Source organism: Haliotis asinina, chromosome 3 (genome assembly GCF_037392515.1).
Source record: "Haliotis asinina isolate JCU_RB_2024 chromosome 3, JCU_Hal_asi_v2, whole genome shotgun sequence".
In the NCBI taxonomy this organism is placed as follows: domain Eukaryota; kingdom Metazoa; phylum Mollusca; class Gastropoda; order Lepetellida; family Haliotidae; genus Haliotis; species Haliotis asinina.
Window position 1 is genome coordinate 84261296 of NC_090282.1, and position 19694 is coordinate 84280989.

Genomic DNA, 19694 nt, shown 5'->3' on the forward strand with positions numbered 1-19694 from the left:
TCTCTCAATACCCCTCTCCAGGCTGTTGCTATTCGAATGACATTAAATGTTGTTTTCACATTATGCTCTTTATATATTCCACCGTCGACTTCCCTTCAACAGTCTGATCTTCAAGCGCTATATGATCAACTCCCTAAACCCTGTGTCATAATGGGAGATTTAAATGGTCATAACCCACTTTGGGGTAGTACTGATAGCAATGTAAAAGGTAAAGTGCTGGAGGATTTTTTCTTGGACAACGATTTATGCATATTTAATGATGGCTCTTCTACATATCTACATCCAGGAACTGGAACTTACTCCTGTCTGGATTTATCCATTGTGGACTCTACTTTACTGAGTGAATTTGAGTGGTTAGTTCATGATGACCTTTGTGGGAGTGATCATTTTCCCACCATATTAAAATCTGTGACACCTTCTGATGTCCCTCCATCATCACGTTGGAACTTTGCTAAAGCTGACTGGGATTTGTATGAAATTCGCTGCTCTGCTAAACTAACACCTGACGCTTTTGTTGATGTTTCTGATCCGATAAAAATCTTCTCTAAAGAACTTCTTCAAATAGCTGATGAATGTATCCCCAAGTCCTCTTCAAATCCACACATACGTAAACCATGGTTTACTGCTGACTGCAAACAAGCTAGGGAGGCTCGGAAGAAAGCTGAACAGTATTTCCGGCGTCATCCTATGGTCCATAATTTAAACAAATTTAAAATTTTAAATGCTAAAGCAAGGCGTACTTTTAAACAAAATAAACGCCAGTCATGGCAAAATTACGTTTCAAAGATAAATTCACGTACGCCAGTTTCAAAGGTATGGAACATGATCCAGAAAATAAAAGGTAAGGGCTCTAAATCTAGTATTCACCATCTTAAAGATGGGAATCAGTTATTGACTCATAAATCAGATATTGCTAATAAACTTGGTGAGACTTTGGAGAAACATTCTTCCTCGTCAAATTATGTACCTGAATTCCAAAAATATCAAAAACAGCAGGAAATGAAATATATTAATTTTACTTCAGAGAATGGGGAAGATTATAATGAAACCTTTTCAATACATGAACTTCACACTGCTCTTGACCAAGCTCACGATACTGCTTCTGGAGCTGATGGTATACATTATCAACTTCTGGAGCACTTGCCAGAATCCTGTTTAGAGACACTTTTACATATTTTTGATGACATTTGGACAACTGCAAAATTTCCTCCTTCGTGGCGAGATGCCATAATTGTACCCATCCCTAAACCTGGACGTGATCATACTGATCCATCGAATTATAGACCAATTTCACTAACAAGCTGCGTTTGCAAAACCATGGAACGCATGATAAATAATCGACTTGTTTGGTACTTGGAGACTCGTAACCTAATAACAGATATACACTGTGGTTTCCGTAAAAACAGAAGTACCATCGATCATCTCGTGCGTTTAGAATCTTTTGTTAAGAATGCCATAATTGATAAACAACATGCTGTGTCAATTTGTTTCGATCTAGAAAAAGCATACGACACGACATGGAAACATGGGATTTTAAAAGATTTACACGACTTTGGATTACGAGGCCGCCTGCCTCAATTTATATCCAACCTTTTAAATGACAGGCAATTTCAAGTCCGAGTGGGTTCAACCCTGTCTGACCATTATACTCAGGATCAGGGCGTCCCACAAGGCAGTATTTTGTCTGTCATTCTGTTTAGTATTAAGATCAACAGTCTATCAAAGGTTTTAACTGATTCAATCGATGGATCACTATTTGTGGATGATTTTATTATATCTTGTCGCGGTAAAAATATGCCCACCATTGAACGGCAATTACAGTTGTGTTTAAATAAAATAAATAAATGGTGCCTTGAAAACGGCTTTAAATTTTCTCAAACAAAAACTAATTGTATACACTTTTGTAGAAAATATAAACCGCATAAGGACCCAGAGTTATCTTTAAATGGCACTCCAATCAAAGTTGTAAAGAAGGCTAAATTCTTGGGTATAATTTTCGATTCTCATTTAACCTTCTTACCACACATTAAATCTCTTAAAGTTAAATGCCTGAAGGCACTAGATTTGCTGAAGGTTGTTTCCAATACTAAGTGGGGAGGGGATCAAACTACCCTCCTTCATTTATACAGATCATTGGTACGATCCAAACTTGATTACGGTTCTGTTGTGCATGGTGGAGCCTGCAAAAGCAACCTAAAACTGTTAGATTCAGTCCATCACCAGGGTTTAAGACTTTGTCTTGGGTCCTTCAGAACTTCTCCTGTTGACAGTCTATATGTTGAGGCCGATGAACCATCACTTTCACAGCGACGTTTAAAGTTGTCTTTACAATACATTACCAAATTATATTCTAATGACTCTAACCCTGCCTATAACTGTGTTTTCGATCCCCTTTATGAGGATTTGTTTAACAAAAAGTCTTCACTTGTTCCACCTCTTCGGCTCAGAATAAAGCCGTTTATTGCTGCTGCTGGTATTGAGCTGGACAACGTAGCTCCTTTCCGTCTTCTTTCCTCTCCCCCTTAGCAGTTGGTTAGGCCACAGATTGACCTAACGTTAACTAAATTTTAAAAAATCAGAAACGAATGAATTACAATATAAACAAGAATATAATCAGTTGAAACATACATATAACAATTACAAATCCTTATTTACAGATGGGTCCAAGGACGGTGGCGCAGTTGCTTGTGCCACTGTCATTGGATCCAGAACAATATCTTCTAGATTACCAGATTGCAGCTCTATTTTCACAGCTGAAGCTAACGCCATATTAACAGCTCTTAAATATATTGAAAGACACCCGAAACGTAAACAGTATATAATATATTCCGACTCTCTTTCTTGCCTTCAGGCTATTAAAAATATTTCTTGTAAACATCCACTTTTATTTGAAATTATTGAATTGTATAATGATCTTGCTACTGGCCAATACGACATCGTCTTCTGTTGGTTACCCAGCCATGTAGGCATTTCTGGGAATGTGATGGCCGATCTTGCTGCCAAGGCGGCACTCAACAAGTCTGTGACACCACTTCGTATTCCGTACTCAGATTTTAAACCTACTATTAGATCTTATATATCTGATCTGATCTTATATAGATCTGATGCAAAAGAAGTGGGACACCCAAGTGGGTATAAATAAATTACATGCAATAAAACCCTACATTGGTTACACCTACTTGGGTTGTCAGTCCAGATTTGAAGAGGTCATTATGCGGCGATGTCGTATTGGCCACACCAGATATACACATGAATACCTTTTGAAAGGTGAGGATCCTCCGTTCTGCATCCCTTGTGATGAAAGAATCACAGTCAAGCATATCTTGCTTGACTGTGTTGAGTATTCCATCACAAGGGGTCAGTATTTTAATTCACAAACTATGAAGGATCTTTTTAACAGTGTTAGTCCTCATTTAATTATTGCATTTTTAAAGGAATTAAATTTGTTAACTGAACTGTAAATAGATAAATATTTTAAAATTGGAAGATTAAATTTGTAACTCAAATCGTTAGTGGCTGTACCCTGAAAGGGGGTTGAAGTACCGTAAAACAATTGTCCTCCTGAGAGTGTTTGTAAGTCCAGAAACATTTGAAGTAAATTTCAGTTTTCCAGCCTTTTAATCGTAGAATAAGTGTGTTTTTACTTTATGGCTAGATTTGTCTAAATTGCTAACAGCTGAAGGGATGATGTAAATCCAGCTAGGGTCCATGCAGGAAGCAAATGTACAGTAAGTCCCCATGGTCCTTAGTATGGTGATCTACCTTCAGTTGTTGGCAACCTATAGCTCATTTTTATATTGTACTGTCCTCTTTGATATATTGTTTTAGGTCTATTCACTAGTTTTATATTCTATTCTGTGATATTCTAGTCAGTTTTACTGTCCTTCGCTGACAGGGTTTTGCAATGTCCGTGCTCGTAATTCATTTGTATTTTTATAATTAATCGTTCTCGTCACGATATGGCTGCAATATTGCCGATGTGACGTTAAATATTAACTCACTCACTCACTCACTCACTGATGTATTAGTGACGGTAGCACAAGGTAGGACATGATGTATTAGTGTCGGTAGCTCAAAGGTAGTACTTGCTCTGTCAGTGACTCTAGCTCTAGGTAGGGCTTCTCCCACTAGTGACACTAACTCATGGTAGGACTTGCAGTATTTGTGAGGGTAACCATGATGTATTAGTGAGTGTAGCTATATGTCGGACATGATGGTAGGCAAATGTAGTAGTAGACAAACAAACATGTCTCTACTGAGAAGATGCCTTCTGTCTTTATTCATATATTACTGAAATCGAGTCATCCTCAATTAATATTGTTTTCATCCACATTCTCTAAGCACATTAACATATTGGAGTCTAGGTAGATGATAAGGCTACTATCTCAGTTACCTATACCAGTACGTGTTGCTAAACACGTGCAGGCACGAGCCCCATTTAAACACCACATAATATTATCTGATCGAAAAAGATAACCGTTATGGGAATGTTTCAAGGCTGATAACACTTGCCTAAAAATTGAACAGCAATTTGAAAACAAAGCTATGATAAACATGGGAAACACGAATAGAAAAACCTAATCTGATTGGTTACATTCTGGCCAAGTCATGTTTTAGGTAGGATAGTTCTGTAGTTTATAAGTTTCAGTTTGAGTGTTTGCATATAGGTAGTGTATACTCTATAGATGACAGATTTTACGTTTACAGATGAAATATAACAATCCCACTGAGTTAATTATACCCATTCTCTTCCGTCATATATTCCTACGAACCTCTGTTCTAATACGGCCATATTTTGCGGTTCTCATAAAATCCCCTAGCGGCAATAAATGGCAGCAGATTTATTTCCCTTTTTTCTGTCCAATCAGCACATGTGTTATATCGACTTAGATTCAACTTGACAAATGCAAGCAATGTGGAGAAACAAAAATGGCATGACTCAGTTCTGTCTAGAAGATCGCGCTCGGGAAGAGGTTCTAGTTTTCACGATGTATCCGGAAATTACCGAGATCTTGCGAACGATCACTTTTGAAACAAGGTCGCTGATTGCACTGCTAAATCTGATTGCCTCCAATCACGAGTCTTGAACACTCGCACCATGAAAGGATCGTATTAGAACACAGGTTACGTAGGAAGATGTGACAATTAACCACTGTGGGAAGAGAATGAGACCTCTCTGCAGTGCTATAGACCTAATAGAAGCAAGTTTAGATTTCCCCAGGTACTGTTTGTTACGATCAAATTCACATATATTCCGAGTATGCATACACAGATCTCCAATGGTTCCAGTACAACTGCTTCATTATGTTTTGCCAACGAATAGTAGACTTTGTAGAATGAACTGTATTGATTATAATCAATATAGATCAACATTGATCAAATTCTATAGAAACAACACTCCGCCTCTTTGACTGTAGTGAGGTTACCTATATATGACGGAAACTCAAGGATTGGTTATATGATACAATGGATTTACGTTTGAATTTCACAAGAAATACAATTTTTTCTTGGATTCCTTCATAATACAAAACGATACGATTCATGTGATCCACATCCTTTTCAAAACTGTTATTATGAGAAAGCATCCAGAGATATGCCAACCTATCAGTTGATGCAAGAACAGCTTACTCTGAGTATTACAGTCTAGCTAAAGATGCAGCTACGGTGTGTTCTAGAATCATCACTTTTTACAAATTCTGGTCAACATGCCACAACTTGTTCAATGGCTGATTTTTTGTATTGTCATTGTTCGTTGCTCTATCAGAGATTACAGGGCCTTGAATTCCTGTGTCCTAAGCAAATAAAAATTGACAATGGACGCTGCAAAATTTCTTAGCACATCCACAGGGACTCTGAAAAAGTCTAAATACTTTTTGTAAAACTTCCACTCAAGTAACAATAAATTATCATTGAATTTGGTGCAAGCTGGGTTATGATATCATTTACAATTTGATTACAGTAAGAGAACGAATGCACCCCTGCAATTATGGAATTACTCCATTTACGAGGGGATGTCAATAAGCCTTGCATAGAAAAACACAAAATATTGGTATGAACCACATTTATTTTTCAACATAGTCCCCTTGTGAGTCAAGACACTTGTTCCATCTTTTCTGCCAGTCGCTGATGCCATCTCTGTAGAAGGCGCCATTTTGGTCCTCAAACCAAGCCTCAGTAGCAGCAATAAGCTCATTATCATCCTGAAATCTACGACCACGCAAGTGTTTCTTGAGATATGGGAACAGATGGTAATCGCTTGGTGCCAGGTCTGCAGAGTATGGGGGATGCAGTAAGATTTCGTACCCGCATTTCTGGACAGCAGCAGGTGTGCACTGGAGCATTGTCTTGATGTAGAAGAATACCACGTCTGATCTTGCCCCGGTGCTTCTCCTTGATTGACTGTCGCACTTGCCTCAACACGTTAGCGTAATATTCCCCATTCATTGTTCTTCCTTTTGGTAAGTAATCTATGTGGATGACGCCTTTGCTATCCCAGAAGACTGTCGCCATTACCTTCTGCACTGATCTGGAGGCTTTGAACGTTTTGGTCCTGGGAGAAGTGACATGTTTCCATTCCATGGATTCTTGTTTGCTCGCAGGATCATAGTGGTGGATCCAGGTTTCATCACAGGTTACTAGCCTAAAGTGAAAATCGTCTGGATACTTGTTGTATCTGGTTAGCATGGAGTTGCTTATGGTGACCCTTGCTTGCTTCATTTCATCTGTAAACATTCTTGGCACCCATCTTGCGCACACCTTAGACATGACGTGATGTTCATGAAGAATTGTCTCGATGGATCCGTGTGAAATGCCTGTGGTCTCATCTAACTGGTGGAGTGTGATTCGACAATTTTCCAGCACAAGTCTATGCACTCTGTCAATGCTTTTCTGACTAGTGCTTGTTGTTGGGCGACCTGGACGCGGGTCATCTTCAAGACTCTCTCTACCATGCTTAAATTTATTGACCCATCGTTTGATGGTAGCAGATGAAGGGGAAGACTTCCCATAACCTGCTGAAAGCCTTTCTTCAATGTTCTCCGCCGAGTTTCCTTCAAGAACTAAAAACTAAATTACTGCTCTATACTCAATTTTATTCATTTTCACTCCCGTGAGGGGGGTCTCTTTCTGTCAATGTGAGCTGTTCAATAACGTCTGAGAGTAGGATACCAAAACTTACATATCACATCAGGTACACCCCAAGGTTCAATGTCGTACCATAGGCTGTGACACCTGGGTATGAAAAATGCTCAAGGCTCAAAACTTATTGACATCCCCTCGTAACAATAGCCACGCAAGTCCGTCAGGCTGGTTCTTACCCATGCACGTACACTCTGCACAAGATTCTTTCGTCCCTCTGCCCGAGTTTGTCTGGTCAACCTACGACCTACCTGTTGTCTGTTTCAAGCAAAGAGAGCAAGTCATTTTCACAATACCGATTTCAAATACAATACAAGTGAGACAAAATGTAAGGCAATGGGTCACAAAGTATATAGGAAACAAGTCTTAATGCGAGGGAGAAACAGTTATGCAGAATGTAACACACCGAGCAGTCTGGCAGCGGTTTTTGTAGATCAAGCTTTGGCGGTGATCGATGATGTATACTCCAGTGGATGTGTCCTTGTCCGTGTCAACTAGCATTTATATAATTATGTTTTCAGTCATTTCCTGAAAGATCGAGCACATACGACCATCGCCACGAATGTGGTATGCTCTAGAACAGTAGTGTTTATGTCTATCAAAGGGAGGTAACACCAAAGTGCTTCCGTCAAGTCTGCTGCCAAAATCCTAAAAGTGCTGACCATCTATTATACGAAATGTGACCCATCATAATAATTATTACGTAATGAATAACAAAAATATACAGAAAATACACACTCGTAACAGTACAAAGTGTATTTTTTAAAGAAGTGTTAGATTCATGCATCGTGTAACTAAATGCATTTATTGTTTCTCAACCTCCAGTACAGTTGGTTTGGATGTGTAATTTAAGTGTGATGTATCGAAATGATATCAGTAAATAACAGTTAGCTATTTACGTGCAGTAGGTAAATATCAAGCTTAACCTATTTACACTAAATCATAACTTACCATATTACCTAAGCCTATAATTGTATGACTGTGGTATGAAATATGAACGTGTGTATGTGAGATTTGTTGTGATATTGTACCTTAATACACCAATATTAATATTATCAATGTCGTATGTTACCTTTTCTTTGAATGACCCATGATCCTTGACCGATGCTTGCCTGAGAAAAACCATTGTTAGACTCATTGCCACACAGTGGTAGGAGTACTATACCTGATCTTGTATGTATTTAACTTCATATATTTTCTTCATGTATATTTATGATATATTTATGGAATGAAATAAATGATATATGTATTCATGCATCGTTTACTTCTTGCTTGTTATATTTAAATATTTAGTTATGCTAGTGCTTTATCTGTACTATAGGTAATTTCTCTCTAAGAATATGTAGAAGGTGTTATACGAATACATAAGCCATGTCTGAAATATTGCCGATGTGACGTTAAATATTAACTCACTCACTCACTCACTCACTCACTCACCCACTCATATAAGCCATGCTATGATTTCATGCTCTGTTCTAAAACACGTGTTTATGTACATTTTCAGAACTATAGAACATTCCTTTTTAATGGCTGAATGGACATGGCTGTCATCTGTGACGACAAGTAGTGCTGTGTCGTGTGTTTGCTCCATTCACCAACATTTACCTCGTATTCGCTACAACAATATTTAACCACCATTATGTATGTATATGCATTGTATTACCCAATCACAGTGAGACACCTTGGGTTAACATGACAGAGTACACGGGAATAAACCACTAACGTAAGTGTCAACATTTTCAAGGAGGAGGATGTAAGTGTAGCGCTCCTTTGAACAGGTGTTTCATGTCTGTCACGGCTTAATGTGTACGCAACTTCCAATCAACGTTTATGGTCGGTCATGACGTACATCCTAACAGTTTGTGTCTGGGTCCGTACTAGTATTAAGTGGAATCACTGTGACAGACCGACATGAGTTTCATCTTCCAGTGATAGGGCTGATAGTTCTAAGAACACTGCTTGACGTGACTTCACTAACACATCGTCGACTGAAATCTTACGTTACTGCTAGTCACATATTAGATGATCCTGCGCACTAAACGCATTTGTAACAAGAGAGGCGGTACAACGAATTGGGCAAGTACACTTGGCTGCTACAGGTAGCTTGACGATTATGCACGTGCAATACATGCTAACCATGACATGAAATCAACACCGCTACTGATTAACACCTGTCTCGCTACTGTGTAACACCTGTCTCGCTACTGTTTTACACCTGTCTCAATACTGTCAGTACTGTCAATACAGATTTCAGTTGTAGAACAAAAAAAGAGTAATCTGTGGTGAGTTGTCTGTATTTTATATTTTTTAGTCCCTGATAAGTCTACTGAGTCTGGTACTGAGTAATCCCCAAACCGACAAATTTGTGTACAAAGATATTTCTCACTGACTTATCAATGTCAAAAGGTATTTTCAGTTTTCTGTACACAATTTTGGTGACCATAATAAAAATATGATTTAGATCTGAAGTTTAAACGTCATTGTGTGTTGCCACGCAATACCCTAAAGTGATATCTCGAATAACCGAGGCTGGTATAATGCCCTGTTTGGGTTACACACATATGGGACTCTTTGTTCTGTAACCTACAGATTCACTGCTCATTCTATTCTTTAAGAGATTTTATAGCAAACAATTATAAACATATTTCCGATTTCGAAGATTTGATTACAAACATACCCTCCCCAAAATGTAGATATTAATATGACGTTTCTAACAGTTTTCAAAAATATGATATATTTGTTATGATTTCGCCATCTTAATGTCGGTTTGTGTACATGGAACGAATGCACAAAGCAGAACGACAGAATATCGTTACACTGCCACTGGACGTCTGAAAACTGTTAAGGGGAGGAGAGAGTTGGTAGAAGTGTCATGCTTTAGGTGGCCATATCCTACACGCACAAATCGGGGGAGATGATGTAATTGATATTCGGTACAGAGCCGCAATCATAAGGATCCTCATGGTCCCGGTCACTGACCGCCAGAGGGAGTTGTTCCAGCAAGATAATGCCAGGTCCTACACAACGTGTGCCACTATTCAGTATCTTTGGAATGAGAACATTACAGTGCGCCCATGGCCCTCCGAATCTTCCGACCTCTCCGAATCTTCCGTCCTCAACCTTATTAGATTGGCATCAACAATTCCTAATCAAAAACCAAAAGAAATAGAAAGAAAAGAATTTTCTTCACATTTTATTGCTTATTTATACCTTTATTTTTCGTATTTTTATGAAATTGTTATTATTACATTTGTCTAAAGAGCATCTTCAATACTGAATCTCCACCATGTTGTAAACACTTGTCATAAGAAACAAGACAGTTGCTTTCACGGTAGATGCTGTAGTTGTTGTGGACGTAGTTGCTGAAGTTGTGGCTGTGGTTAAAGGGGATTGTAGGTACATCCCTGATCTTGTGGCAGGTCTGGATACTCGTAAGGATGGACGCACACGCGCAGTATGTTGTGGTAGTAGGTATTCTCGCCACACTGGTAGGTGATGGTGTCATTGGGCGTGTTGAAGCAGATGTTGAAACGGCTACAATCATTAGGTAGAGCACCTTCTTCACAGTCTGTTAAAAATACAAATAGATCATACACATAAGTTCATCATGCAGCATTTACAGGTTCGTGATAAATTCATAAGCCTGCTCACGCATGCATGCATGCATGCACGCACGCACGCACGCACGCACGCACGCACAGACACACACACAGACACATACATACATACACTAATCAAGTATACTGAGTGAGTAATGGCTCCAGGGTGTCCCAGACAGAGTCTGAACCAGACACTCCAGTGATCAACAGCGTGAGCATCGACGTACACAATTGGGACAGCGATTTTCAACCTATCTGGTTGTCTCTAAAATCTTGACCAGATGATCCAATGATCATCAGCATGAGTATCAAACTACGCAGTTGGGCTACACTGACATGTATCAACCATGTCAGCGATCCTCACCACCTGACCCTTCTAGTCCTTCCTGACGACAAGCACGAGTTACTGAAGATCAGTTCTAACCCGGATCTTCATGGGTGCGGGACAAGGAGCATCGATGTAAGTGTTGCCAGACAGACAGTTCGACTGTAAGGTTCGAAGTGGCCTAATTGTACCGGTAGCTGTAGATTTGTTGTATCTATGTTACCATTACTGGTAGTGATGCCACTGGTAGTACTTGTGATGTGTGGTCATGAACATAGGTGTGGTATAAAGGTAATATAAGTGTGGTATAAAGGTAACATAGGTGTGGTACAAAGGTAACATACGTGTGGTATAAAGGTAACATGTGTGGTATAAAGGTAACATAGGTGTGGTATAAAGGTAACATAGGTGTGGTATAAAGGTAACATAGGTGTGGTATAAAGGTAACATAGGTGCGGTATAAAGGTAGCATAGGTGTGAGGTAAAATAGGTGTGGTATAAAGGTAACATAGGTGTTGGTATAAAGGTAACATAAGTGTGGTATAAAGGTACCATAGGTGTGGTATAACGGTAACATAGGTGTGGTATAACGGTAACATATGTGTTGGTAGAAAGGTAACACAGGTGTGGTATGAAGGTAACATAGGTGTGGTATAAAGGTAACATAGGTGTGGCATAAAGGTAGCATACGTGTTGTATGAAGGTAACATAGGTGTGGTATGAAGGTAACATAGGTGTGGTATAAAGGTAACATAGGTGTGGTATAAAGCTAGTAATAGGGAACCTACCATAATCAGAGCCACTGCGAGCGTCGGTGCATTCAACCGCATCACACCTGCCGGTGTTTGGGTTGAACAAAGAGTCTCCAGCACAGGCCATGGGTTCTTGATTGATGGTGAAGTTAAAGCACGAGAGGTAGTATCTACACCCCAAGCCTTCAGCCATAATGTTCCCTTCGCCATTCGGGAACTGATTACACCGGGGGTCTGGTACCCCTGGAAACAAACACGACGGTCTGTATACCATAACAGTCATCTGTGTCTTACTCTAAAGAACTATGGTGTGACTTTTCGAGTGGATTTTGTCATGCGACAGAGTATCTTATAGTGTAACAATGTCTCAATGGTGTATGTTGTATTAGCGGATAGTGAGTGATGGGCAGTGGTGTTCTTCTAAGCTTGGGACACGATGACATGTCAACCAAGTCAGTGAGTCTGACCACCCGATCCCTTTAGTCGCCTCATACGGCAAGCATGGTTTACTCATGGAGTCTTCTCGGGTAGAAGTGAGAAGAAGACCAACTGATGTCCCGCTAAATAGGGAAGCAACATTCACTATGATGATCATTTCACTCTGGGAGGAGAACAGTACCATCACGCTCCGTATTGACATAACCGCTGCTCTCGTATCATAATACTTGTGAATGTGTACTTGTAGTGATCTAGTTCTCGTACGAACTGAAGCAACACCTCGCACTTTGAAGAAGCATTAGGACTGACGTTAAGGAACCGGTCTTAATGTCTTAAAGACTAAGACTTTATATAGGTGACAGAGCCATTTTGTCTTTCTTCACTGACCACAAACAATGTGACTGACCTTAGTGAGTGAGTGAGTGAGCGAGTGAGCGAGTGAGTCAGTGAGTGAGTCGGGTTTTACGCCGCTTTAAGCACTACCCCTGTCACACCACGGCGGGGAATACCATAAATTGGCTTCCTACATTGAACCCATTTGGGAAATAGAACCCGGGTCCTCGGCGCTACAAGCGATGACTTTAACCATTAGGCTACCCCACTGCCCCAGACTGACTTTAAAGGCCGACTCAACAGATTTGTCGTCTCTGTTAATTCAAAGATGCCTCGAGCTCAGAGTATTGGTAATTGATAATAATAGTGAACATAATATCATATATCCTCCATTACATCTAGTTTTACTCTACTCAAAGTAGTCTTTTACTTTACTTTACTTTACTTTACTTTACTTTACTTTACTTTACTTTACTTTACTTTACTTTACTTTACTCTACTCAAAGTAGAATTTTACTTTACCCACATTGAAGTAATTTGAACAATGATAGGATTTACTTCAGTTAAAGTATAATTTCTACAAAGAAAGTTACGTTTTACTTGAAAAATACTGTTAACCTTAAATGTTAGCACAACGAGTCTGTTACACAAATATCATCTGTATAACCAGACGATGAACAATGCCATCGGTGTGACATTGACAGTGTATACACCTGACACCATGTAAAGAATCACCTACCTGTCTGTCCGTTAACCATGAGGACAAGTCCCAGAAGAGCAACACAGATTCCAGAGAGCTTCAGCATATTTTATAAAACCCGATGTCTAGAAAGAAGAAGGATTCGTGTCTGAAAACGCTGAAAGCAGGACTGCCGAAATGCTGAGAGACCCGTCTAATATAGGAACAAGGGGAGCCCAGTGTAATTCTTTTTGTATGTGAATGTGACTTTTAAGTATATACAGCATCCTATAACGGTGTTTTAAGTTGTTTGATCTTGCTCTGTGTCGGCGGCACGTAGCATTGGCTATTTGACGAGCTGGGGACGATAGGAACGCATATAGTGGAATTTTATTTTTTGGGAGGGGGCGCAAAGAGGGAAAAGCAACAGAAACGACAAAGGGGAGGGAGAGATGGGAGAAAATATGACACCTTGAAAATGACCTGCACGAATCCCTTCTGTTCCGTTACTATGCTTTATGTAAAGGAGAAGAAAGCCACAGACACGCATGCACACACTCCGGATGCAACCAAGACTCCGCACATTTCTGTACCTACCCTTCTAATGTTAATGTTAACACCGAGAAATGAAAAACAACGAAATCTTCCGCCTGGTACATGCACATACCTCCACCCCTGCGACATCGCAAGGTACGACTCGTCGAGTTTGTGATGGTATGTCTGGCTGGACTGGACACATCGCGACACAAACATGCTCTACAAGAGCACCTATTACAATGTATGCGGTAGCTCTCGTTATAACAGGTTTCAGACATGCTGAAGCAAAGCATTATCAATTGATCAATATACACTGCATGTTCCGTAATATTTAATCATATTAATATGTTCATGCTGTGATAATGAAGTCTAATTTTAATAACATCTTTCATAATTCATAATTTCATGAATTATAAACTGAAGTGTTGTTGTTTTGTAAGTAGTGATAACATACATAAATAATACATCGGATAGACCCTCTAGTTTCGAATCCGAACTTGAGCAAATTGTTGAAGCACATTGGGTGCCCGCCATCGAGATATAACCAGTAAGGCGATAAAGGCAGTGTGAAATCTTTATATTCCAAACGTCACATGTACTGATCTCAGCGTTCACGCTTCACTGATGCAGGATTCGAATTCAGTGTCAGGCGTTTATTCAAGAATTCTACATTTGTGTGGTGGTTTCTACCACCTGACAAGGATTTGCTGACCACTTTCAAAAGCATCTGGTGACATCGAGGGTCTATGATAAGTATATATAATCCTCTTGCCTTACATATATTAGTGACGGTAGCCCAAGGCAGGGCTTGCGGTACTAGCAAAGGTAGCCCTTGGTGCGACTTGCTGTATTAGTGACGGTAGCCCTGGAAAGGACACTAGTTCAAGGTTGGGACTGGTGTATTGGTGATTGTAGCCCTAGGTAGGACTTGCCTCATCGGTGATCAGTGTTTGCAATACTTTAATTTACCAGCTGGCCATCAGGGCCTGCTGCTAACTGCAGGCTTTAAAATATACAGGTCCTGAATGAAATCTGCAGGCCCATTTGGTTAAAGTCAAATCAATAAAAACACAGTAGATTACATTGCACACAGTTTCAAACTGATTCTACAAATCAAGTGAAGCCTATGGCACACAGGGGAGTTTTTATTTGTTTGACTTGTTAACATTCCTACGATGAAGAAGTAAAACTGTAAGTTGTCGTAACACGATGGATCATGGATGATCCGAACGTTACTGAAGAAAAGGGGAAAAATCACAGCTGAAATATAATTGACATATAATTCACTGAAGGTCATAAGGGCCTGCACAAATTTGAAACTGCCGGCCCGATATAATAACAACCGGCGCTGGGCCTCTTGGCCGGCGGTTATTTCGGACGCTGTTGGTGACGGTAGAAATTGGTAGGACCTGCTGTATTAGTGACGGTAGCACTAGACAGAAAATGATGCATTAGGGACTGTAGCTCTAGGTAGGACTTGCTGTATTAGTGACTGTAGCTCTCGGTAGGACTTGCTGTATCAGTGACTGTAGCTCTAGGTAATACTTGCTGTATTAGTGACTGTAGCTCTCGGTAGGACTTGCTATATTAGTGACTGTAGCTCTAGGTAGGACTTGCTGTATTAGTGACTGTAGCTCTCGGTAGGACTTGCTATATTAGTGACTGTAGCTCTAGGTAGGACTTGCTGTATTAGAGACTGTAGCTCTAGGTAGGACTTGCTGTATTAGAGACTGTAGCTCTAGGTAGGACTTGCTGTATTAGAGACTGTAGCTCTAGGAAGGACTTGCTGTATTAGAGACGGTAGCTCTAGGTAGGACTTGCTGTATTAGAGACGGTAGCTCTGGGTAGGACTTGCTGTATTAGAGACGGTAGCTCTAGGTAGGACTTGCTGTATTAGAGACTGTATCTCTAGGAAGGACTTGCTGTATTAGAGACGGTAGCTCTAGGTAGGACTTGCTGTATTAGAGACGGTAGCTCTGGGTAGGACTTGCTGTATTAGAGACGGTAGCTCTAGGTAGGACTTGCTGTATTAGAGACTGTATCTCTAGGTAGGACTTGCTGTATTAGAGACGGTAGCTCTGGGTAGGACTTGCTGTATTAGAGACGGTAGCTCTAGGTAGGACTTGCTGTATTAGAGACTGTAGCTCTAGGAAGGACTTGCTGTATTAGAGACAGTAGCTCTAGGTAGGACTTGCTGTATTAGAGACTGTAACTCTAGGTAGGACTTGCTGTATTAGAGACGGTAGCTCTAGGTAGGACTTGCTGTATTAGAGACTGTAGCTCTAGGAAGGACTTGCTGTATTAGAGACGGTAGCTCTAGGTAGGACTTGCTGTATTAGAGACTGTATCTCTAGGTAGGACTTGCTGTATTAGAGACGGTAGCACTAGGTAGGATTTGCTGTATTAGAGACTGTAGCTCTAGGTAGGACTTGCTGTATTAGAGACGGTAGCTCTAGGTAGGACTTGCTGTATTAGAGACTGTAGCTCTAGGAAGGACTTGCTGTATTAGAGACGGTAGCTCTAGGTAGGACTTGCTGTATTAGAGACGGTAGCTCTAGGTAGGACTTGCTGTATTAGAGACTGTATCTCTAGGTAGGACTTGCTGTATTAGAGACGGTAGCTCTGGGTAGGACTTGCTGTATTAGAGACAGTAGCTCTAGGTAGGAATTGCTGTATTAGAGACAGTAGCTCTAGGTAGGAATTGCTGTATTAGAGACGGTAGCTCTAGGTAGGACTTGCTGTATTAGTGACTGTAGCTCAATGTAGGATATGATGCATAGTGTTTGGTGTCTCTGGAAAGGACTTGCTATGTTACGGACTGTTGTCCTTGGAGGGATGTGCTGTGGTAGCAAGACGTTGTGAGCATCACTTGTACGTCATACATTTAGGTCAGGTCTCAAACGTCAATGAAACAAGATATATCGTGCCTGGGGTATATTAGGACACAGTTCCTGCAATGTCTTTGGAACATTTGAAATGAATGGGAAACTGAATGTCAAAAATCAGCATTAAAAATGGACCTTGACCGTTCTGTGCTGACGTCTTGTCAGCGGCCTTTGAAACGTCGACGTTCATGTTTTGCGACAGGTTCGGCGGTGTCGAAAGTTTTCATGAGTTGGCAGCGAGTTGCTAAGTGTGATCGATCACAAGGAGGGAGATGACGCCTCCATCTTCGCATGATGTCACTGAAATTGAAATCGAAAGATTGATTGAATTGTCCATGATACATAATTTAATGACTCGTCTGTTAAAGACACCCTTAAAGACTAATCACTCTAATCATTCATTGTCTCTTGCAAAATGTCTTGATTTTTCTTCCGTTGTACGATTTTGCTGAATTTACATAAGGATTTACTATAGCAGCAACTACCAATACAAATACACCCACTGTTTCCAGTAGGTGGTTATGTTGCAAAATTTTGCGAAATAATAGGTCTTGAGTAGCCCATTGAGTTTTGTTTATTGATATGCTATAATATTTTTAAGAATTATGTCCCCTCTTGGTTACCATGGGAATCACGAGGAAAAAAAGATGCAGTTTGGAAACCACACTGTGACTGTGAATGACACAAACATGAAGTGACCACATTATTATGCAAGCCAAACACTAGGCGAATTCCATCAGGATGTCAGAACTTTGTATTTATACGTGATACTGGGAACAAATGCTATATTACGATCACAACAATTCGTCGTGTTATCTCACGAACAGTTGGAGTTTACTCATCAAACAGGACAGAACATTTTCTACCTGATCGGTGGCGGATTGCTAGAGTGAATGACCACCCAGCAATATTCCACCTATAATGCGGCCGGATTGCTAGATATAAAAAACCGAGTTATACTGAGATCATTTCTGTGGGTTTACAGTTACTAATGTGGGATTATTACTAATGTGGTCGAGGATGTATTCCAAGCCGACCGAAGAAGTATAGAATAGACTTAATGACCAAACTGTCGCCGTAGATAGCTGTCATGTTTCAACTGAGAAGCTGCCCTCTGTCTTCATCCATATATTAATGAAATCGTGTCAACCTTTTCCACTAATACTGTGTTCATCCATTGTTGCATTCTATTTCAACGTTATCTGACATTTCGAATACGCTTAATGGTTTACTGAAGATGTGACCGTTTTTCTTCAAGGCCCGATGCAGTTTATTTTACAGTCCAAATCTGGAGTCTTGTAATTAATTGATGAACCAAAGCAATTACCCACTTGAAAATTGGCTGTGATCAAACAAGATAACCGTCATCGAAGGCAATTACAGCTGCCTAAACTGGAACCATGATTTCAAAACAAAACAGTCATAAACATATCGAAAACCCTAATGTGGCTTGTTGTATTTTTAACCATCATTATGTATGTAGATGTATTGTACAGGTCAGTCACAGTGAGACACCGTGGGTTAACATGACAGGCTACACGGTAATTAAGCACTAACGTAAATGTCAGAAGAAGGAGGATCACGGCATATATCCCAATCAACGTTTTATGGTCGTTCATGTCCTACAGCCCACAGACGTGCTTGTATTTTGTAGCAATGAATACATAGGGTCAAGGCAAGAGAATTACCATTTTCGACCATCTCCAGACAAAGGTGCAAACGACAAACCAGAGGTGAACCTTGCTATGAAAGGATTGCTGAAAATCTGTGCGGATACCACTTTTCGCGATGATACGGAAGCTTGCCCAACCGGTGCTTGTGTTGAAAGTATCGCCTTCATGAGTCCCTCCATACAGATTTGTGAGTCATTTCCTTTGGTATTCTAAAGCACTACATGCCAGAGTGTCCAAATACCCATTTGGAAGATCATGTGTGTACACTGTCAGTGTGACAAGAACTAAAGGACAAACCTCACCCTATCCCACTCTTTTAACCCACTCTTATATCCCCGTACATTACAAAGGGTTGCCCTACTACTTGCGAGACCTGTGATTGCTGACCATATAAGGTCCAAGAAAGGTTCGGTAATAAAACATACATCAGACAATGTTGATTTAGATCTGAAGTTTAAAGGTCATACCCTAAACCGAGGTTGGTATAATGCCCTGTTTGGGATACACACATCTGAGACTCATTGTTCTGTGACCTGCAGATTTGCTGCTCATTCTATTCTTGAAGAGGTTTTATGGCAAACAATTATAAACATATTTCCGAATTCGAAGCTTTGATTACAAATATACTCTCCCCCAATAGAAGGTATGTATGACTTTTCAAAAAGTTTTCAAAAATATGATATATTTGATTGTTATGATTTCGCCATTGTAATGTCGGTTTGTGTACATGGAACGAATGCACAAAGCAGAACGACAGAATATCGTTACACTGCCACTGGACGTCTGAAAACTGTTAAGGGGAGGAGAGAGTTGTGTGGTAGAAGTGTCATGCTTTAGGTGGCCATATCCTACACGCACAAATCGGGGGAGATGATGTAATTGATATTCGGTACAGAGCCGCAATCATAAGGATCCTCGTGGTCCCGGTCACTGACCGCCAGAGGGAGTTGTTCCAGCAAGATAATGCCAGGTCCTACACAGCGTGTGCCACTATTCAGTATCTTTGGAATGAGAACATTACAGTGCGCCCATGGCCCTCCGAATCTTCCGACCTCTCCGAATCTTCCGTCCTCAACCTTATTAGATTGGCATCAACAATTCCTGATCAAAAACCAGAAGAAATAGAAAGAAAAGAATTTTCTTCACATTTTATTGCTTATTTATACCTTTATTTTTCGTATTTTTATGAAATTGTTATTATTACATTTGTCTAAAGAGCATCTTCAATACTGAATCTCCACCATGTTGTAAACACTTGTCATAGGAAACAAGACAGTTGCTTTCACGGTAGATGCTGTAGTTGTTGTGGACGTAGTTGCTGAAGTTGTGGTTGTGG

At 40.2% G+C, this 19694-nt stretch overlaps 1 protein-coding gene across 1 annotated transcript; it reads right to left on the reverse strand.

Moving 5' to 3' along the window:
• Positions 1 to 10517: 10517 nt before the first annotated feature.
• Positions 10518 to 13390, reverse strand: LOC137279099 (uncharacterized). The gene is made up of 3 exons (XM_067811575.1): positions 13324 to 13390; positions 11850 to 12056; positions 10518 to 10705 (listed from the first exon to the last, which is right to left on the reverse strand). Exons 1-3 carry the CDS (start codon positions 13388 to 13390, stop codon positions 10518 to 10520), a joined length of 462 nt encoding a protein of 153 aa, XP_067667676.1.
• Between the last annotated feature and the right edge of the window lie 6304 nt (positions 13391 to 19694).